General features: G+C 41.2%; 1 protein-coding gene across 3 annotated transcripts in view; it reads left to right on the top strand.

Annotated features, from left to right (window-relative positions):
• Positions 1 to 14,356, top strand: part of thsd7aa (thrombospondin, type I, domain containing 7Aa) — a 76,677-nt gene extending 62,321 nt beyond the window's left edge. Inside the window, exons 18-29 of one of the 3 annotated variants that reach the window (XM_027010135.2) lie at positions 342 to 483; positions 679 to 794; positions 870 to 993; positions 3,374 to 3,519; positions 4,305 to 4,479; positions 6,214 to 6,387; positions 6,522 to 6,617; positions 8,333 to 8,415; positions 9,925 to 10,138; positions 10,707 to 10,794; positions 11,838 to 11,848; positions 12,490 to 12,570. In XM_027010135.2, the coding sequence (XP_026865936.2) occupies positions 342 to 483; positions 679 to 794; positions 870 to 993; positions 3,374 to 3,519; positions 4,305 to 4,479; positions 6,214 to 6,387; positions 6,522 to 6,617; positions 8,333 to 8,415; positions 9,925 to 10,138; positions 10,707 to 10,794; positions 11,838 to 11,847 (1,368 nt within the window). In that variant the 3' untranslated portion in view covers position 11,848; positions 12,490 to 12,570. Of the gene's footprint in view, positions 1 to 341; positions 484 to 678; positions 795 to 869; positions 994 to 3,373; positions 3,520 to 4,304; positions 4,480 to 6,213; positions 6,388 to 6,521; positions 6,618 to 8,332; positions 8,416 to 9,924; positions 10,139 to 10,706; positions 10,795 to 11,837; positions 11,849 to 12,489 lie in introns of all 3 variants that reach the window. The other 2 variants (XM_027010134.2, XM_027010133.2) reach the window with 2 other exon arrangements.
• The last annotated feature ends 8,219 nt before the right edge of the window (positions 14,357 to 22,575 follow it).

The raw sequence follows: 22,575 nt of genomic DNA, 5'->3' as shown, positions 1-22,575 counted from the left end.
TCTTTGTGTGTGTGTGTGTGGAGGGGGGAGGGGTATTCTGTTGCTCAAATGCAATTCCCAGGCAGTCTGCCACAGAGCAGTAAAGGAAGTTAATTACCATGGATACAGAAAGTGTCCCTGCGGAAGAAACCACAGAGAGAATCAGAGCCTCTAAATGGATGCTTTGACATCAGAATTTCTCCTCCTAGAAAAGGTTTGGCTGTGCTCAAAACAATAAGATATTTATTTCAGGGCAAATTCATTCTGCGGGAAATGTTCGGGAAGTGTTGAGCATCGGCTTTTCTCTCTCCTCTGATGTTTATTGAAATTAGATTCACTGAGAGGTCTCTGTTCACTTACAGCCTTGCAGTACAAATAACACCCGAGAGAGGACTGCCAGTCGTATACGTCAGCCTGGGGAATCAAAGCAATGTCCTTCCACAACAGAGCAAGAGTCCTGCACCCTCAACACCAACTGCTTTCACTACTCGTATAATATCACAGGTAATTGACAGTGTTTGGCAGTGAATATGATGAGACTCCTTTGTCCAGTGTTGTTTTACTAAATCCAAAAAATCCTATTTAGTAAAGCTGACTGCTCTACATAGTTCTAAAACATATTTTGGCTGCTTAAAATATAAATCTTGACATTGAATTTGTGTAAGCGAGTATCTGTGTTTAATGGTTATTACTTTCCAGACTGGAGCACATGCCAGTTGAGTGAGCGAGCTGTATGTGGTAGCGGCATCAAGACCCGCATGCTGGACTGCGTGCGCAGTGACGGCAAGTCGGTGGATCTCAGGTTCTGTGAGGAGGTACGTTACAGTATCAGCTATTGTTTTGGCTGTTCAAGCTCCGCCCATCCATTTAAGTGACTATATTCTTTATAGTTTCAGCTTAATCTCGAAAGGAAGTGGCAGATGAATGCTTCCTGTGTGGTTGAGTGTCCTGTCAATTGCCAGTTGTCAGACTGGTCGTCCTGGTCCGAGTGCTCCCATACCTGTGGGTTGGCAGGTAAAACAACACTGCCAAGTTTCACAATACACACAGAGGACAAAGCTTCCTCAGACCAAACAGACTTCACAAGCCTAGTCAGAACCAGCTGAGCAGATAATGTTAACTGCCTGCCCCAGGTAATATCCCAGGGATATTCAGTTTTGTGGTGCAAAATGTGGTGTTGGTTAATGTGATCACATTCTCAATTAGACATTTTTCAGGGAGCTGTTCAGGGCACTTAGCTTTCTTTTAGAATAACATCAGCAGAGTAACAACTGAAACAAGAGATTTTATGGCATTGAGGGTGATTATGTCATGCCTGAAAGCAGTGTTGGAGAGGACGATAATAATGTCCTTGTGTGTAATTCCATTGGCTCAGATGATTGTTTGGGGGTCCATTATGTCTGTTAGCTGTAGTGCCTGAGGATCCACTCCATCACAGGAGTCAGGAGAGCCAGTAGCAGGCTGTATCTAAAGCAAATATCACTGGCATAGGACACCTGCGCTGCTCTGAACTGCTGTGGCCTCTAATCTGGCCCCAAGTGCTCAGAGGAGATTTTCATAAACCTAGTGAAGCAGGTGAACCTCAGCTCTTAACAGGACAAATCCTCAGTACCTCCATCTCCGTGATGGGAGCCCTATTTGCACAAAGATGATAATAGCCAGTATTAGAGATGAAAGCAGGAGAGCACATGCTTCACTTGTTTCATTATTGAAATACAAATAAGAGAGCCAGGCAAAATGGGTCCAACTGGGGAGCAGAAATAATCAAAACAAACTCTTTTGTTAGTATTCGTAGGCCAAGGGCTGCGCGGTGACAGCTGGTGCTGGTGTTCCTACCTAGAATCCCACTCACCACCTGCAGTTCACCCCCCAGCTGCCCATACCACATGCAGGGAGAGAGAGACAGACAGCCAGACAGACAGAGAGAGAGATAGAGATAGCGACAGCTATGACCATGGGTGAGAAATCAAAGCAGAGTGCTTAGCATGACCTTCAATCACAGCAGCAAAGCTCCATCGGCTCCATTGTTGCAGTACAAACCAAAACCAGAAAACTGGTCTAGTAAGCTGAGCGGGTAGGTGGAATGACTAGGGAGGTTGGTGAAGGCTTCTGCACAGAGATGGGCTTGTGACAGCAGCCCTTGGAGAAGATAAATTGGCAGCTAGGAAGACTAACTTGAAGCCATGGCGTTGTGCAGGGGGGAACCCTTGTCTTCAACATTTAGGAGTGTTGCCTTCACCTTGCAGGGTTACAAGTCCCATTAGAAAAAAATGCAGAAGATAATAGTTCCGAAGATAATAGCTTCAGCAGCCCAGCGTCTTTTATTCAGTGTGGCATATTTAATGAGATACCATAAACAAGGGAGATGCAAGGCAGGAGATGCAAGTGGAGCAGTTAGTGACCTTTGCATGCATACAATAGGGTAAAGATGTATGGATTCTGTGTCCATGTGATGATTGGAAGAGCTTGCTATTTAGTGGTTAGATCTAGAGGCCAGTGGTGTGTCCCATGAGCTCAGTGGGATGTGGAGAACTGTGGAAAGTGTCACAGCTCAGTTTCCTAAATCATGATAGATCCCATAATCAAGGCTAGTCATCAAAAATATCCTGTTCTCTGTCAGTAAATGATTTACGTTTGTTGAAGATTACACTGATTTTGCAGCCCATACAATCATATTGTTTAGTATGTGGGAAATTGTTCAGTTGAGTTAAGTATGTGCTTGGGAGAGCTTTTGCATATTCCCTTCAGGCAAACTAATCGGTACATCATAATTACAAGTGTGCCACTCTTAAAAAGAAGTATACATCTGGCTTAAGAGACAGGTATCCAGCCTTTTTATTACCTTCCACAGTTAAATTGAAAAACAACATATATAAATATTCAAAGTAATTCCAGATGCTGGATACAAACTCAAAAATGACTGCTGATTACATTATTTGCAGTAGAGTGGAATGACGAGCACAATATTACCCACAGACAGATGTTTCTGGTCCTGTTCCACTTTGGGATTTGGTATCAGGTTATAATATGTGATAACGAGTGTAATATGAGACACTCCACTTACAGTAAAAAAGGCTTTTCTTTTCAAGGACTCTCAAGGGGTCTTGCTGGAGGGTGAAAATAACACTTAATAGGAGAACTAAAGCTTACATTTTTTTCAGATATTTTAATGCTGCTTAGACAACTGATAAATATCTGTTTCTTTGAAAGAACTTAAATGTATTTTTAAAAATTTTTTTTTCTGTAAGGAAATGTATGAGTGCATTATCTATGTCTTGGGTGACAAATTATACCGTGTTCCTATAAAACAAAAATAAATAAATTGTGTTTGTGAATTGGTGCTGAAGCCTGTTCCGTGGTGCTCTCCACTCTGCTTTCTTCTGTTCTGCTGTAGGGAAGTTGTGGAGACGGAGGAGTGTGGTGCAGGCATCTCAGGGTGATGGCCGTCCCTGCCCCTCGCAGCTGGAGCAGTGGAAGCCGTGTCCGGTCAGGCCCTGCTACAGCTGGAGATATGGCGCCTGGTCGCCATGCCAGGCTGAGGTCTGGCCACACTGCCGCTCACTTGCCAGCATCGCCATGTTAATGCCTTGTTTTCATGTGCTTCTTCCAATGTTTATTGTCCAGCATGCTTTCAGTTCTTTGGTCTGGAGCCATCTTCACACTTACTCAGTTCCCATATCACTCTGTTTTTCTTTCTTTTTTTCCTATTGGCATTTCTACTGTCCTTCTCCTACTGCTGTGTGTTTAGATTGCAAGGCCCATCGGGGGGTTTAATTAAAGACAAGGCTGAAGACACCACCTCCTCTGCCACCCCTTTATTTCTCTCTCACTTTCTCCCACCTCTTACTGTCTTGCCCCTTTATTGTCTGCCCACTCTCAATGATACCACACCTCCCTGTCATGGGGCAGGCTCTGAGTTGCTGAGTGAGGGAATGGTTACTCTTTCCTTTCTTTGTTCTACCCTGCTTGACTATAAACCTTACTTTCTGACAGGGAGGCTCCTGGCTTACTGCACATCCTCTGTTCTGTCTAAAGTTTTAAGGGATGTTGAGCAGATGTGGGGGAGAAATGTACATGATTGACAGATTGACTCACATTTCAGACAATGAGCTGTTCTACAGCACACTACAATTTTTGGAGAACTGGATATTTGTGCCCTATATAAATGCTCTGATTATTAAGATGCATGGTTGCCCTCCATCATATCAAAACAAAGAGAGAACATGCACTGTTGGCTTTAAAAAGATGCTGTAATCCTATAGGGAAAACCTGGACATTTGGAGTATAGGTTGTGCGCTGTGGTCATGGTGGGGTGGTATGTGCAGGGCGCTCGGTGCGGTGAGGGCGTGCGGTTCAGGAACGTATCCTGCTTCGTGTCAAACGGCTCAGGGAGGAACAAGGGCAACCTGGTAGATGAGGAGCTGTGTGGAGACCTGGAGCAGGCTGTGGACGGAGACAAACAGATCATACTGGAGGAGTTGTGCACGGTGCCCTGCCCGGGTAAGGCCATGCCCACTTATGTTCACAAGTTGCTGATAACACTGATGATTCACATAAATGGAGCATATTTTAAAGCTGTATTGATTTTATGTATGCAGTTTCAAATAACCACACTTGTTTTAGAACTTGTCCATGCAAATAAGAACAAATAATTATTTCCTGTTCTTGGTTAAGTTTACGAAGTTAACCATAGACCTTTAAAAGAGATTTTAGAAGAGATTCACAGTCTTTCCTAGGACTGCTCTGCCCAGTTTTTTTTCCGTCTTTTGCTTTGAACTCCCTCTCCGTTTTAAGTGTGCACTTTGTAAGTGAATTTGCCTTATATAGGGTGTTATGGCAGTGAAGCAGAATTCTGCCAGACACACTTCTACCCCCATTTAGCCTTCAGAGCTGTGTTTTGTTCTGGGCATTACAGCTTGATAGGGTTTCAAGAAACACTCTGTAAAACATATTTTGACACTCTGTCTGGTGAACAGTGTTTTATGATGGTACAGATGTTAAATATTCTATTTGTATGCATTTTGAAAAATGTTCAGGAGGTTATCTGGATTAATTTTAGTGGAACTTCCCCATTCTCAGTCTGGACACATTTGTGAAATTCATGACCATTAAAAAGAGATTTAACTCTCTAATATACATCTCTTCTCTCTCGCTCGCGCGCTCTCTCTCTGGGTCTCTCTGTGTCTCTCTCTCGCTCTCTCGCTCTCTCTCTCTCTCTCTGACCGTGTTTGTGTGGTCTCTGTATAATAATAATGTGGGAATTTACAGAAACCTTTGTTTCTCAGAAAATGTTGGCATGTATTTGGCATGTGTGAATGGTGGACTTCAGCCTGTGTTTTGACATGCTGTTATTGCTGAAGTGAAGGGTTTAGATGTGATTGCAATAGCAAATCACTAATAATTCACCAGCATTCATGCTTGTGAGTGGAAAAAAGACAGCCACCCCCTCAATCCCCCAAAAAGAAAAAAAAAAGCAGTGAATATTTATGACTCGTCCTGGATCTGGGCTGTGTGAACATATTCTTTTTGGAGTCTGTACATCTATTCTGCTCTCCACCACAAGCAGTGAATGTCTGGTTTCTTGCCCATTGAGCCATGAGCATAGACATAAACATGTACATGTCACTGAGCAAGACCCTGTCGACCATATTCCACCAAATATGAAATTCGGCCATGCTCACTGTTTGAAAACTTACAACAGTGCTTGTGTATGGGTTCGGTGAAGCTAGAGATGTCCCCTGGCACACAAGCAAAGCCACAGTCACAATGCATACTTTAAGATGTCCTCCTATATTCTGTGCCATCTAATGTGCATGTTTTTTTTAATACACACCACTGGGATTAGCACTCTGGTAAGGGCTGCTTTACGATTAATTAAGAATCTGAGATATTCACCATTCTGAGTGGCCAATATTGTAGGACAATCTGAATCTCTTTTATTCTTATAACTTTATACACAGTGCAAAAATATAGCTGACTGCAGACGAAATGTATTAGTGCGCATATAATACAATATGACATTTGATTCACATTTCAGGAAAAGAACATAAACTTTAGAATTTTCATTAATATGAGCATTACCACATTAAATTAATTGGTACATTCAGAGATGTCACATTTTCCTTCATATTTGATTACTGCTGTATGCAGCTGTATGGAGAACGAATGCCGACTGCTCTGATGTTACTGATGTAGGAATGTTCATTAAAGGTGTCATTTTGATTTGTGTGGCAGGGGAGTGCTATTTGACGGAGTGGACGGCGTGGAGCGCTTGCCTGCTCAGCTGTGTGGGTGGGGAGGATCTGGGCTTTGGCTCAGTGCAGGTACGATCTCGAGCTGTACGTGCCCAAGAAGCCGAGAACCTCCACCAGTGTCCGCAGCAGGAGTGGGAGGTCCGGCCATGCACAGGTGGAGTAACAAACCAGCATTCGTCTTCCTAAACTCTTATAAAAACAGCACAGTTTCAAATCCTCCTCCCCTTGACAATATGATAAGATTATTTGTTTGTTATCTTTTCCCATCTGCTCTCCTTCCTCTTACAGAGGGCCAGTGTTATGAGTATAAATGGATGACTGGTCCGTGGAGAGGCTCCTCCCGTCTGGTGTGGTGTCAGCGCTCGGATGGGTTAAATGTCACAGGTACGCCTGGTCCCTCCACTCACACAGTCAGCTCACACCCAGGGCTGCTTTTCACAATGATATTTTGGTCATGTATTTGCACTGATACAGAAACTTTGACCACAACAGTCAGGGTGGGTTTTCTCCATTCCTTTCTTTGTGAGAGGGGAAGCATACTGATTAAATATAATCTGGCCTGCTGGATTTTACCAGGCAATTTGAAATCCAGCCACACGATGTACTCTGTATATCAATGGAGAGTGTGGTGTAGGAGACAGAGGCGAGATAAGTTGACATTCTGAGCCGTCAGCAGCTGTCAGGAGGAGGGCATTGCTGTATGATTATTCTTCCTGGGCCTCTATATAAGCTCTGTTGCAATGAGCTTTTATTCCATGACAATCTCACACTCACATTTTAATCCTGTTCCCTATCATACTACTTGTGTGTGTGTTGGTGGGCGGTAGTCTATTTTTGTGCTTCCCATACTTTGAAAGAATTTATTAGAAATGTACTAAAAAACACAATTTATGATGATCTTCATGCTTCAGGTTTGGCATAGGAATAAACAATTTTTATAGCCAAATTTATGCCCAGCATAAAGTTTTAGTCATCTATTTTCACTGTGCTGAGCCATCCAAATTCAGCCTATTCCAGATGGCATGCAATAAGCCTAGACCCTCTGATCGACACATCACAGCAACAGAGCATCCCACACCCTCCACATTTTCTTGTGAACAACACAGACTCTGTCTCATAAATATTCACGTGTTGTTCTGAGGTGTGAAGCTTCATGAATATTCATAAAATCAAAAAAGCTTGTGATAGGTAAACCTTATTTTTTTGCCTGCAGTTTGAAGTTTCAAAAGCTTATACACCCCTCAATAGACATAACTTATTTCCAATGCCTTGTGGGTTCAACAGAACAACACTTTATTCTAGCAAGTGTAGAGACAAGCATTTTCTCAGGATATTCCTGTCATGGACATGCCCAACCTCCAGTGTTGCCTATTGTAGCAGCATTCATGGCAGCAGCAGGAGAGAGGCTGCTTTAGGGCTGGGGCACTGGGTGAGGTTCTGTTTCACTGCTCTCATTGCACACTGTATTGATTTATCCCAGCACACAGAAAATAAAGGCTCATGCAGAAAGCCCCACTTTGCCCAGTGGCTGTCCATTTCAGCACATTCACACGCTCATTGGATTCTCCCTGAGGCCATGGTTTAGAAAAAGAGAGACAGAAGGAGAAAGAAGGAGAAATGGAGGAGAGAAGAGGAGAGGGAGAGTGAGGGAGGAGTGTGCTCTTGTTATTTCTCTCCTTCCTTGTGATGTGATTCGTGTGCGTCCCACAGAGAGATTCATTTTTAATTGTGCACTGCAGTACCAAGGCTCAGTAGTGGCTATTCACATGGGAGCATGCAGGCGTGCATATTCCCCATTTATTCTGCCTGGGTATCTCCTCACATATTCAGGCAGACTGCCAAATGATGAATAAATGGTAATATGTGTGCCTAGAGGTCTGGGAAACTTTTTCTAACAGTTAATATGAGGCAGTACTTCAGTATTTGTGCTAATTTCAAAACAACAAACATAAGAAGAAGGGGGGAACAGTAGCAATGAGAGAGAGGTAGAAGACACTTTATGATGCTTCTAGCAAAACAAACTGTCTAAAAATTAAAAGAAACTAATCTGTGACATGTATAATGCAAGAAAGCCTGAAGTGTGACAACATGCCCTACAGGTGGATGCCTGGTGACAAGTGAACCCGTAGCAGATAGGTCATGTGATCCATCCTGTGACAAACCCCACTCTTACTGTACCGAGGTTAGTGTGTGTGTGTGTGTGTGTGTGTGTGTGTGTGTTGGGGGGGGGGGGGGTGTCGTGTTGTGTGCACCTGCTGGCCTGTGTGTGCTACTTTATCACAGGCAAAGTGTCAACAGGGCTCAGGGGGTAATTGTCCTACAGCTGGGTCTGCTACACTAAGAGAGAGAGAGAAAGAGCAAGAGAGAGAGCCAGAGCTCTACTGAGACTGGGAAAATGAATGAGCTTCTAAATCTTTGAAAATCAAACAAATATGGTGCACTACATCTAGGAACTATTATTATATATTGCCAATATATTGGTAGAAAAGAACAATAACCCAGATAATATATTACTGTTTAGCTCCACACAAGTTGCACATGAAATTTTACAATTACTGACATTTCTACAAACTTTACATCATACAACAATGTCACAGGAAAATCATGAAGACAGAACTTTAATATCTACAAATAAAAAAAAAAACAAAGCCAAACAAGTGACTGTGTCTGTGTGTGCAATGTGTTTTTATTTTTGTGCATTTTAAATTCCTAAATATTTGTGCATGTACTATGTATAAGTTACATGTTCTAGGAGTGTAGATAGGTATGAAGATAGCTTTCTATGTAAGAAATGAACATTCATGGATCCCGCAGTGCTTGCCTTGGATGTATTTCAATCATGCATTGCAGTGCAGCTGTGCATATACCAGGTAAGCAGCTCTGGATCAGTGAGTTAACACCTGCTGTGGCGGTTTGGCCCTGCTCCCCTCGGCTGCTGCAGAGGCTGGAACAGGCCGGATCAGTTGTGCGCTCTGACAGGGCTGAGTGTTGGCATAGGCAGTGATTATCCTCCTGAGACTGCAGGGGTAAACTGAAGACCCCCTGGTAAATGCAGGCAAAGTGAGGAGAATGCACATCAGAATTAAGTGGGCTGTGGAAGGCCTCTCTGCATTTGTCACTCACATGCACATACACATATATAGACACACACACACACACACACACACACACACACACACACACACACACACACACACACACACACACACATGCTCCTTAACACAAAAGTACAAGGGCATGCAGAGGGAAAATACATGCAAACAGAGAACAGCCTGCATGCACAGAGCCATGTGTATGCTACACGAGCATGTCCTCTAAACTGCTACCTTTACTAAAGCATCTCTCTGTCCTGCTGTACTTTTACAAACCAACATGGCCCAGCAGGATCACCCTTACTGCTTCTTAGACATGCTACCAGCTGATGAGAGAAGCCTCACAGACTATAGTGATGTGCTAGAAAAAAAAAGAAGACATCTATGGAAGCACCTGTTTATTGGGTTACTTTATACTTGAAAAGAAATAGACATTGGAGACAAAGAATATAAATAAATGTATGCAGCAGCCAGAAGAAGCCAAGGAAATCCCAAACTGCATATAGTGAGAAGAAATGTTAGGAATGCCAGCCTTTGTTTCTTCTGGTTGCCAAGTCTTTGTGGCTCTGTGGTCACTGGAGCATTGCTGCCCCCTGCAGGCCGGTATGTGCGGGTGCGAGGAGGGCTACACTGAGGTGATGACATCAAATGGGGTCCTGGACCAGTGTACAGTCATTCCAGTGCTGGAGATCCCCACTGCAGGGGACAGCAAGGCTGACGTAAAGACCATCAGGGCCATCAGCCCCACCCAGCCCAATGCCAGCCTGCCAGGCCGTTCCAGCCGAACCTGGTTCCTACAGCCCTTCGGACCAGGTAGGCCTTAACAGTGTGCTTGTTCTTCTTCTTACATAGATTCTCACAGTAGCAATAAATAGATAATACCATGTGCATTGCCAGTTACTGCTAGCTATTATTTTTGATGTATGTATTATATTAATAGTATTATTATTATTAGATGTAGTAGTAGCAGCAATGCTAATATTTTTAAAGTATCAACAATAAGGTGTTCAACTTGTTCTTGTGTTTAGAAAGCTATGAAAACATGCAAGATGAGTTTTAGCAGGTAGAATGTGGTGGAGGTGCTCATGACGCTCTGCTCACAAAGCCCTGAATACATAGCCCTGGTCACATAGCCCTTCTTAAATAGTCCTGCTCACATAGTCTTGCTCACGTAGCCAAGATTACAAAGCCCTGCTCACGTTGCCCTGATTATATAGCCCTGCTTATGCAGCCCTGATTACATAGCCCTCCTCACATAGCCTTGCTCATGTAACCTTGTTCACATAGACCTGATCACCTAGCCCTGCCTGCAACAGGCAGCTAAAAATGAGCAGAGTGAGTGAAGCAGCTGGTGTTCACTGGCTTCTGTTCCTGTGTGCAGATGGCAAACTGAAGACCTGGGTGTACGGTGTGGCAGCTGGGGCGTTTGTGCTTCTGGTGTTCATCTTCTCCATGACTTACTTAGCCTGGTAAGAGCAGTTATCATCAGCAACAAGCTCATTTGCATTTCCATGTCTGAAGTTAAAGGTCTGTAGCAAGATTCTGGCAGATCATTTAATCATTTTACTTATTTTTAATGCAATATATATATATATATATATATATATATATATATATATATATATATATATATATATATATATATATATATATATAGAGAGAGAGAGAGAGAGAGAGAGAGAGAGAGAGAGCCAGCTCTGCCAACACACACTCTGATCTTAAACTCATTAACGGCAATAGTTCAGACTTGACATGATACCCAGGCAGTAAAAGAAGCATTAAAAATGTTAAACAGAGAGTGGAATGAAAATATCACACTTTCTCTTGACTGCTTGCATGCGGCTCGGCCTCGTATCTCTGACCCTGGCGCTCTGCCACTGTACCGTTCCTCACGAGCACCACCCTCCGCTCGACTTTCAGCTGCCTCCAGTTCAACTGCTAGTGAGCTGCAGGGGCTGTTTTATTGCAGTGTGCAAGTCCCCATCCAGTGAGATGATCCATGTATTTATAACCCTTAAATATAATCCAAACATGGATGCCTGCTGTGATCTCAGCAGACTTGATCAGGAGTCCATTGTTTCCTTAACAATGTCAGATACTGAGATTTACATGATTTTTACTTTGGTCTATAATAAATGATCCCATGCGCTTATATATACAAAAGGCATTTACTGTAGGCGTGCATCAGCTCTGTTATAGTGCCTGAAGCATTGGTGCAGTATTTTAATGAACATCTCCCCCTATTGGTTGATTTCAACATTATTCATTCTCACCTTCTAAAGCCACTTCAGAACTGTCTTTCTGTTTCTTTCTCAGATCTGTGTGCTGATTTTATTACCAGTAATCATACGACATCCATTACAAATTAACTGCCCTTTTTTTAAATTTACCAGTTTAATTTCAACAACCTATTTGGCTTTGTGACACTTTGTATTTTTGTTGTTGTAATGTGATGTTGAGTAGATTTGTCATAATATCCTGTTCCTAACTTTGTGCATTATTTCTGTCATAGTATTCATTAAGGTAAGTCTTGGAGTCCTCAGTGTGCTGTTATTTGCTTCCTCATGTCTTCTTGTGCCCCTACGTCACCTCTTTTACTTTCTAGATACAAATTAGCAGCAACCTACACTATTAGGAGCCTTCAGTAGCAAAAGAGCTTTCTGTGTAGCTGCATCCTTTACACATTGTAGCTATCGTGACCCACACAATAATACAGTACACAGATCATGCACCTGCAAACATATGCTGTAGTGTACTGTATTACAGGAGTATGACCTATACTACAGTATAAGCTATACTAGACATAGCCATTGCATGATGATCAGGCTTTTACTAAAAGCATGGCAATTAACATAGAAATGCATGAGACACAATGGAGCCCAGAGGCTGTGTAAATAGCTAGAAGGCTAGTCTGTATTCTACCATTCGCTCAGTCACTAAGGTATTTGGACAGTGCGCCATTTAAATCTGAGCTTATATGATTAGGAAGTATCAGATTTGGACCAGATATCTTAGGAGATTTTTGATGCAAGGAGGCCGCTTTGCACTAAGAAGGCCAAGTGTAAAGCACATTTTACATTCCAGTATGAATTTATCAAAAACATTATTTTGCATTGGTCACCCAGTGGTTGTTGGTGTGTGGTTTTTTTTTTTCTCTCTCTCAGCAAAAAGCCAAAGAAGCCACAGAGAAGACAGATGAACAACAGACTGAAGCCTCTTACTCTGGCTTATGATGGTGATGCTGACATGTAGCCTTGCTGTAACCGCCACTCTGCTCCTGTGAAAGCACCCCCTCTCCACAGCTGCCTGCCGGCCACCCATGGCTCAGGTCCCTGAGGCCTGACGTTTACTCACGTTTTCTATGACCTTCCGAAACCTCCAGCTCAGTCTTGTCCCTCGTCCCTCCTTTCTCTCTTTTTTTCCTTTCTTTAAAAAAAAAAAAAAAAAAAGAAGACTTTCACTGGAGCCTTCACAAAAAATTGTCTTAACGAAGTCTGCCTTTATCTGTCTGCCATTCTGTAACATAGACTTGTTTTTTCAGAAGGAAAGCCATTGGACAGGGCCCTTTTTTTGATAGACGGGTTTTGCCGAGAAAGTGCGAGAATGCCTGTTACCTCTTCACACATGTAGAGCTGTGTTTGATGGATAACTCCTCAACTCACAGTTCATGTAATTGTATTCAATTACCCTGAAACATGCTCCATTTGGGTTTGGTTCTTTTGCAGCCACCTCTGCATAGCATTGTGGCATTGGTTTTGGGGTTGGTACTCAGATTTCACAGGCCTGCTATCCCCCCTCTATAGAAACTATGGCCAGCCTCTCCCTTCTCTGTATTCAGGTTCCATTTTGCACTATATTAGTGCAGCATGATTACTTATAACATTGCCATAGAAAACTGCCTCTCTCAATACAAATGATGTACAGTCTTGTGCTAGACGTGTAAAAAAAAGTAGACATTTTTTGCAGAATGAACTTGCAAATGTTGTTTAAAGTTGTTTACCTCCTGTTTGTGATAAGATGGGGCACAAATGTAAAATACTTTTTGTGGTTGCCACTATTCCCTTGTAAAATGTACATTTGGAGTCTGCTAAGTGTTGCCTGACTGACTTTATGTATGTCATGTTTTTATTGATTAATTGATTATGTATGTATGTATTTATTTATTTATTTTTGACTGTGGATATTGGAGGCACAGTTTACTAAATTGTTTCTATAGATTTCAGTCTTATTTATCTGATTCAAGGGCTCCAATACTGCAATTTGAGTGCTTTTAGGGGCATTGACACAAAGGGATGATTTAATAAATACTGATTCTGATAAATGTAACTGGAGCTTTTGTGTAGAAAAATACCTACACATGACATGAGAGCTACAATTCCCCCAAACGTGGTGGTATCTACTTGGTGTGTTAAGATGAACTGGGAGGGCTCATTTGGATCCTGTAAGAGGTTGAATATGGAGAGTTATGTAATGTTTATGTAATGGACAGTTCATGTTCACAAAGAAAGGAAGTTTTGCATCAAATTCTTGTATGCTCCACATCAACCACAGAACCAAAAAAATAATTGAACTTTCTCCAGAGGTATTTCATGGTTCATCAGTTTCAATGAAGCAAAACATTTCAATTAACTCAGTGTGCAAAAGGGTGCACATGTTAATGATCTGTGAAGTACATAGCAAATATGCAGAAGGAAAAACATGTTCTGTGTTTGCATCATAAACACAGGGAGTATTAATTTGCAGACTACGAGAAAAGCTTCAGTATGTATCGTTGAATAGCTATGGACACTGTTTCCAGAGACATATCATTAACCTTGCATTCCATTTTAACAAGTTATCAACAACAGGTGAAAGGAATGTTTACTTTTTTTTGTTAAATTATAAGTTGTAAATACATCAATGATGATTTTATTTAATTATCATTTCTGTATAATATATAAATATGTTAATTTCCTTTTTTAATGCACAAACTGTTTAGAAAAGATTGAGTGAGTGTGTGTGCGTGTGTGTGTGTGTGCGCGTGTGTGTGCGTGTGTGTGAGTGTGTGCGTGTGCGTGTGTGTGTGTGAGTGTGTGTGTGTGTGTGTGTGTGTGTGTGTGTGTGTGTGTGTGCGTGCGTGCATGTGTATGAGAGACAGAGAACAAGAGAGAATGAAAGATTCAGTTACTGAACTTTTCTGGGGTGATCCTGATTTACTCTTTGAAAGTATTACTCAGCTTTGTCCTTTTCCTACAGGCCATTTATATGTATCTGATGAATTGCTGATAATAAAGAAGAAAAAAAAGTCATTTTTGATTCACTTTATACTTCCATATATTTTTGTATTTTTGTATTTTTGTGGGGCTGTTTACCTGCATGTGATAATAATTGTTCTTGCGGGTGAATTAATGGGTCTCAGCTAGCAAGAGAACTTCAATATGAAGTATTAGCAGGCTACGATGGCAGGATAACAAATTCATAGAAGTATTTAAAGAATTTGTGTAGGGCAAATGGCCAGGTTATCTTTATCAAACCTTCACAACATTACTGGAAATGTCCAACTCCTGCAACATTTATCATCATACAAGGGAATTTATATTCAATTGAATTAATTAGCAGATTACTCTTATTGGGAGTGACTTGCAAAAATGTATATACAACAGGGCAAAAATTATTAAAAATGCACTGAGTATCTGAAAATAATTATAACCTTTCAGTAATCTCTTGATTAAGAGCAATACATTCATAAAGAGCAAAGAGACTTCAGAGTAATAGCCTTGCTCTGTTTACAATAAAACATCCTTGTTAATTAATAAATTAGTGAGTATTTATATATTCCATAAATGATTTTACATTTCCAACCCTGGGTATATATAGACACATAGAACAGTCTGATGCCAAGGAATTGCCTGAAGCTCTGTCTTAAGGGAGAATGTTCACTAGCCATTGTCAAATATTGTTAAGCATGGGGTGGTTACTAGCATTTATTTTTACATTTATCTGATGCTTTTATCTAAAGCAACTTACAACCTTGGTTGAGTACAACTTTAAGCAATTGAGACTTAAGGGTCTTGCTCAGGAGCCCAACACTGGCAGGGCCTGAAATGGCAACCTTCTGATTACAAGTCAAATATCTTAACCACTGAGCTACTACTAGCCTACATCCCTGAGTACATTACATCCATGACCAGATACTGCACATCCCTACACTAAAACATCATAAGAGTGCAACCTTGTCTAACAACAGAGGCTGTCCATCTCCAGTCATTTCTAGTCTGGACATCTGAAACCAAGTATCAACAGGTCTTCCTTCCTATCATATAATTTCTTAATAGGCATTATGAGCACCGCTTCTTATTTAATGTCCCATGTAACTCCTCTACAGAGATAACTCTAATGACTCTTGTAGAAATAATTAAAATATCATTTTTTAAAAATTATTTCTTTACCAGGATTGAAGGATTAATCTTGAAACCAATGTCCAAGGTTAACTCCTTGTGCAGTAACTCAGATCTCTGGTTTGATTTTGTTTGTTCATTATAGTATGGTTGCTTTACAACAAATGACAGTTAAAACTCTCTGCAGACTAGGATGTTGAGGAAAAAGAGTAGTTGAGTTGAGAGAAGGTCCTTTGTTGAGTTTTGAAAGGCCTAATGAAAAAATAATCACAGAAAGATCAGGACAGGAAGTTGAAGAGATTTATTACCCTAGCACCTACTGAAGAGAGCTTGTCGTGGGGTACTATAAGCAGTCCACTGCCAGAGGACCTGAGGTGACTCAAGAGAATGAACGAATGAAGGAGCCCAGTGAGATTAGTGGGGTTAGACCATGACAGGGCTTTGGAAGTAGTAAGCATATGCTTAAACCTAAAAGAGAAAGCATAGAGTGTGACAATATGTTAACCAGTAGATGAACATTATAGCTGATAAAGAATATGGCTGATGTGCACAGATCATCAGGTGTGTGTGATGAGCCTAGTGTAAAGAGAGCGTAAGCACTGACAAAATATCTAACAAGTTGTTACAAACCCCTAAAACAACCCTCAGCCCCGCACAGCCACACCCACTCGCACACATCCCTGATCTGACTCACCGGAATTCTAGCGCGCAACTGATTCCCATTCTCATTACCAACGCCTTTATAAGCTTCTCCTCCCTGCATACCAGTCGTGAAGTATTGCTCCTATGTGGCGTACCGAGCGTTTCCTCATCCTGTGTGCTTTCCTGGTTATTGACTCCTGCCTGCTTTCTAGGCCTTGTTTCCTGCCTGACCCTCGGACACCTCCTGAATTCGGACCGACCCAACCACACTTACCTGTCTTACTGCACGTATTACTTTGCTTGCTAAAGTAAAACCCCTGCAGCGGGATCCTCTTCTATGTGTATGCAATCATTACAAAAATACACTGACTGAGTAGGAATAATAGAAACATCATCTGTCAATTGTTTTCTAGCAAAATGTCAAGAACTTTGTCCATAATTCAAGCAAGTCTTAATATATGATATATGCTCATTGGTTGTGAATGGCAAAACTTATATGAATTATTAAACAAGCCCACAAAAAGAAAATTTCTCTGTGGTACTGTATTTGTTTCTTAGTTGTAAAACAAGCTCCCCTCTCATTGGCCAGATTTTGAACATGCCATTCTGGCCTTAAACACACAAAGATCAGCACAGGTGAAACTGCAGAAATGTATTAATACATGCCTTTTTAATATTAAAACCAAAACTCCTTTACATGGGTTTATTAACAAAGCACAAAGTCCTTACTCGGCTTTACAGCCAGGTTCGCCATCTTCACGAGGGCAGGAAAGCTTGGTTTAAAAAGCCTAGGCTCCTTCCAAATGAGACACATTCCTGTCCCTCATAAGATGAACAATCAGACGGAATAACGGCATCTCCACCCTCCAGTCCTCACTGAAGGATGTACAGCGAGGGTTTAAGGGGTAATTGCAAGGTCCAGAGTTGAAGAATGTTTTGCTGATGCCAGAAGGGAAGAGCTGGCATCAGGCACCCAATAATTTGATTATTTCTCCATACTGTAAGGGAACTAGCTTAGGGGGAAAATAGAAACACTTCAAAAATGTGCTCTGCAGTCAGAAAGAGAGAAGAGGATCTTGGCTACCCAGGTATAGACTTTGAAATGGAATTTGATTTAAAATTTGTAACTTTGATATAGAATTTGTGGACTTTAATCTTAAGTGAAAGGTCATGTTACCACTTATATTCAGTTAAAGCAACAACATATTCACACTCTCTTGATCTTTGTTTCTCTGAGTGGCATTTCAACCTTGCTACGATGACAGAGGACATATAGATCAGCTCTGTTGATCAAACTCAAGTTTATTGAGGGTCCACTATAAGCAGGGAATCAGTTGGTTATTACCTGTTGGTGGTGGAGGCTAGAAAGTAGAAGCACAGTTGTCAGTGGAGCAATGGTGAAGAAAGCCATACAAACTGATTACTGATTTCAGTGATTTAGTATACATAGAAAGGTCAAAATAGATAAATAGTTCTAAATATGAAGCTGAAAGTTGACAGGTTATGAGGTGCCCTCTTCACACTACTTGGTACAGTCAACTTTGAAAGTATAATGAAAACCAGGAATGTTGGAAAGGTAAATAAATAAATATACATTGATATTCATTGTTGAAGGAGCAGCAAACAAGTCGAGCGAGGTACAGAGTGAAGACTACACACTGAGAATGTGGAAAGCTTAAAAAAGGCATCTGTGCCAGATTTGCATTACTTAAAGACACCTACTGATCTCTTAGAGGTGGCAGAAAATTGTACTCAATTTACACAGACAGTATTTATCTACCATCCAAATAAACTGCAAAATGCTTGTGGGGATGTTATCATTAAGGCTTTTGCCATTAAGTATTTTAAGTAATTTAATTTGGCTGAAAATAACATGCTAATAACTTAAATTGACAATGGCTATGCAGTAGGCTAAGAAATATTTTATGGCAGGCTAAGAGCTGTGTGAAATATGAACAAATAGATGTGACTGAGCTGCTTCTCAATTTCAGATATTTATAGATATTGCAGTTACTGTGACAGCCACTAGGTGCCAATAGAGGACAGTGGCAAATAGTAAAGAGAACCACAGAGAGACCAAGATTATTGGTAAATGATACAATGCGAATTAAAGTGATCATGTAAAAAAAAAAAAATAAAAAAAAAGTCATTCATATTAATTATCTAAGATTATAATGTCAACTGATGTGTTTTAAAATCTTTATTAATGATTTGCAAAAGTGACTCATTGATTTTTTTCACCATAATTTGACTATTGCATATCTTTGGTTGACTCAGTACATGATTTAAATAACACCAGATGTAACACAGCAGGTTAAATATCAAAGAAATTGTCATTTACTTGTGACTTTTCTAATGCAGAAGTTTTCTGAGAACTCTTTGGTTGGAGGTCATCAGAACAGTTGAACATAGACTGATAATGCTTCCAATTTAAAATGTACTTTAATTCCTCTCCAAGTCAGTTGGGTGTCTCCAAGTTAGTTATGAGTTAAATCTGATCTTAATCAACAGGCGCATGGTGCTCCTATGATTATAATCATGGTCTCAAGCCTCTGGGAATCTTCAGTCCTCATTACTCATTCAGTAATTATCACAATCATGTCTTTTTGCCTTCATTCCAATTGAATTCCACAGATAAGCGTCGGAAGCCCTCTAAACTGACCTAATCAATTACATCCTAGTGCAGGGCTATTTCAAGTGGTTGACTTTGTCCCAACCTCCTAGCTATCAAGATGGAGGAAAATTTCATTAAGCCAAGCAGACATCAGCTACAGGAAAGTGGGTGGATTTCCAGGCTGTTAGAAGGAAGTTCATCCCCTGTTTGGCAGTAGATAGAGCTGTGAGTCATTTAAAACTGATCATCTTAAAAAGATAAAATTAAGATCTGTCCCTATCAAGCCATTAAGATGAATCCTTTTTGGCCAACTCCTGAAAGTAAAGTGCACGACTGATTTGTGTTGGTTACAAGTTCATCTCCATCTGTCACAATACCAGAGCTGGGCCTCAGGAAGAGAAAGACTAATGATGTAACTATTGGGGTTAAGGGTGCATGGATTCAGGCTGTTGGCCCAGTTTTAAGGAATCACTTGTCATGTGATTACCGTTAATTTGTTGATTATGTAGGTATACTCAGCATTATGTAGGTCTACTCATAACATTAACCTAATTTTGCTGACAGTGGAGTTACACCTATCATGAGACCTTGGAGAAGGAAGCATATTGAAACCTCTACTATTGAGAAATACACATGTTGAAAGAAAACATAAACATCCATTGAGAAATATGTATACCTGCTCAATGTAATTAAGGATATGAACACTAAATGAATCATTTGGAAGTCTTCTTAACATATTTTCATGACTACAGTGATCATTTGTAGAGCACTGCAATTTGTCTACATTCATATATTTATAATGAGTTGGATGATTCTAGTTTTCATGAAGATGTAATAAAAGTAGGTTGAAATTAACAATGCTTAAGTAAACCTAAGCAAATACCAATTAAATACTTAGAGTACTCAAACAAATAATGAAGTATTTGTAGTTTGCTACTTCACACCATGGACAATGGCACTACTTACAATGTAAAAAATCAATTTCTATACAATAAATTTACAAAATAAAGAAGGGTAAGAATTACTTTTCTGTTTAATCACTTGGGATCGGAGCAAGAGCTCTATGTGCTCTATGTGTAGGCAATAATACTTAAAAATAATTGGGACAAATGCTGTTTTTGAGTTTCTATACCTGTCTGCTTGAAGTGCACTCCAAAGCTGTTGGCCAATGGCACAAAGTGCACTCAGGGGAGTATTAAAGTGCACAAACGGAAAACAGTAAATGTGATAGCTAGTAATGACTCCACCATCTAAACGCAAAAGTAGAGCTCTTAAAAAAAGAGAGAGAGAAAAGAATGAGTTCAGGAGTAAATTCTGGAGGTTATTAAGTTTCTAGAAATGAATCTAGAGGCCCCTTGTTTGATATTGCTGTGACCTGAACTTGCTTTAGCTTGCTGTCACAAAGTACTGAGCAAAACTCGGAAGGACAGCAGTAATTGATGATTCTGTAAAATGCACTAGAGAGTGAATTTGAACTGAATTCTGTTATTACCAATGTTATGTCAGTAATGTAACTGACCTTGGATGTGAGAGACTTGAGATAGCTTGTGGGCAGAAGTGGTAAAGGTTGCTATTTCTTGGTGATGGGTTGACAAATGGCCTAAGTTCTTAACCATGTCACTTTTCTCTATTTGTGTGTAAGTTCTCTTTTTTTTTTTTTTTTTGTTTATGAAAATCCTTCAACTTCTACAAAGCAAATAACTAACTAGAGATGTACAGCTATAACTCGCTGTGTTTGGAGTTCCACAGTGCTCAATGCTGCAGATGCTCCGGACTTTGTTGAGGAGCACCATTCAGGCAGTGTTTCTGAGTCCTGCCGTCAGTCTAATTGCCATGTGGAAGCACTTGATGCGAGCCAGCTGCATCCTGTGACCGGTGCTCTGCGCCCACATTTGTCTCTGTCAGTGCCTTCAGGGCCCGCCCGCTTCTATCCCCGGATGATCGGCACTGGCAACGACCACCAGCCTGCACCAACCTGGCCCCCTGCAACGAGTGTCTTTCACACACACTGACACAGAATGTGCACCACCACTCAACCTGCCATTCCTATTCACTTTGTGTGTTTGTGTGTGTGTGTGTGTGTGTGTGTGTGTGTGTGTGTGTGTGTGTGTGTGTGTGTGAGAGAGAGAGAGAGAGAGAGAGAGAGAGAGAGAGAGAGAGAGAGAGAGAGAGAGAGAGAGAGCGAGAGCGAGAGAGCGAGAGAGAGCGAGAGAGCGCGAATCTGCACATGCCCGATTGTATGCATGTGCACATTCGAATATTTGTGCATGCATATGAACACTAGCCTATGCATCAGTGTAGCATTTCCGGAGGCACCTGGCCAGCCAACAGCCTGGGCCGGGTCTCATTGAAAATCTCGCCGCTATGCCATCATGGCGCCTGTGGAGTTTTGCTTCCCTACTTCTCCGACATCTGCCTGCACAATTGGGCATTCAGCCATGGCAGCTGAGCAGTGCCGTGCCAGCGCAGCCGCTAGCGTCACTCAGCTGGCCCTGTCGTCCTTATCCCTCACTTTTCTTCCACTGGGCCATTAGGAAGTAGAAGTCCTACCCTGTAATCTCCTGTCCTTTGCAGCAGATTAGATGGTGTGAGTAAAAGTGAATGCGTGCAAGTTGGGGCCAAAGGTACGTGGTGGAGGATAAGATCCACTCGACCTTGTCATTAGCTCTATGCACTGGTATTTTGTGGTTCAGTCTAAGCCAGGCTGTTTGTGAGAGACTGAGAAATGGAAAAGAATGACTGAAAGTGAGAATAGAAAGAAAAGCATTTGTTGCATGCAGGTTTCCTCATGTGGATTCAGTCAAACTTTATGCTCTAAATGTGAAAATTGTGCAAATTCTGTAATTGAATAAAATAGAAATAGCATGCAAATAAACATAAAATTATATATATATATATATATATATATATATATATGAAATATGCAGAGATATGCCTCGTGGATACACATTACAAGCTTGTTTTTAACTTATCCCAGTGGTCTAAGTTCCAACGTTTTTCTGTATTTCTGTAAGCCACCGCTAAAACGGTTTATAACAGTGAAGTCCCAGTCAAAGTGAAAACCTACTATGCCACCTAGAGGGCGTCATGCGGCGGGCCCCAGACCATGTGCCTCAGCAAAGCCGTCTGAGTAGGTTCACAGAGGGCTTCGGCAGAGAAGCCGGGCAGGGGTGATTAATCCCTGCAGACTCTATTGCTCCACGCCCGTACTGTGAAGGCTACCGGAACCATTCGCAGCCGCGCCCTCTGCCTGAGTTATGGTGGCATACACGGTCCGCGGTTGTGCGGTAGCAGGGAGACTGCCCCAGATTTATGAAAGCATACCCGCGCTGTCTTTTCGCCTTAACTCTCCACTCACTTTTTCTTTTTCTTCCCCATCACATCTAAGCTTGTCAGGGGAGGGCAAAAACGTATGGCTATCTATCGCGCAGCGACAAGAACACAGACTCAGCAAATGATAGCAGTCTCGTTACCTCCTGCACTGACAGCAAATGTTTAATGTATAGTCTGAGAATCTATGAAATACAAGCACACAACGATGAATAAATGCATTTGTTCAGCTTTCATTTACACTACTGAGCATTTAAAGAAAATATAAAAGTTGTGATAGGTGGGAT

This window comes from Electrophorus electricus, chromosome 8 (genome assembly GCF_013358815.1).
Source record: "Electrophorus electricus isolate fEleEle1 chromosome 8, fEleEle1.pri, whole genome shotgun sequence".
NCBI classification, from domain to species: domain Eukaryota; kingdom Metazoa; phylum Chordata; class Actinopteri; order Gymnotiformes; family Gymnotidae; genus Electrophorus; species Electrophorus electricus.
The sequence above is the reverse complement of the archived record's forward strand: the minus strand, read 5'-3'. Positions and strand labels throughout refer to the sequence as shown.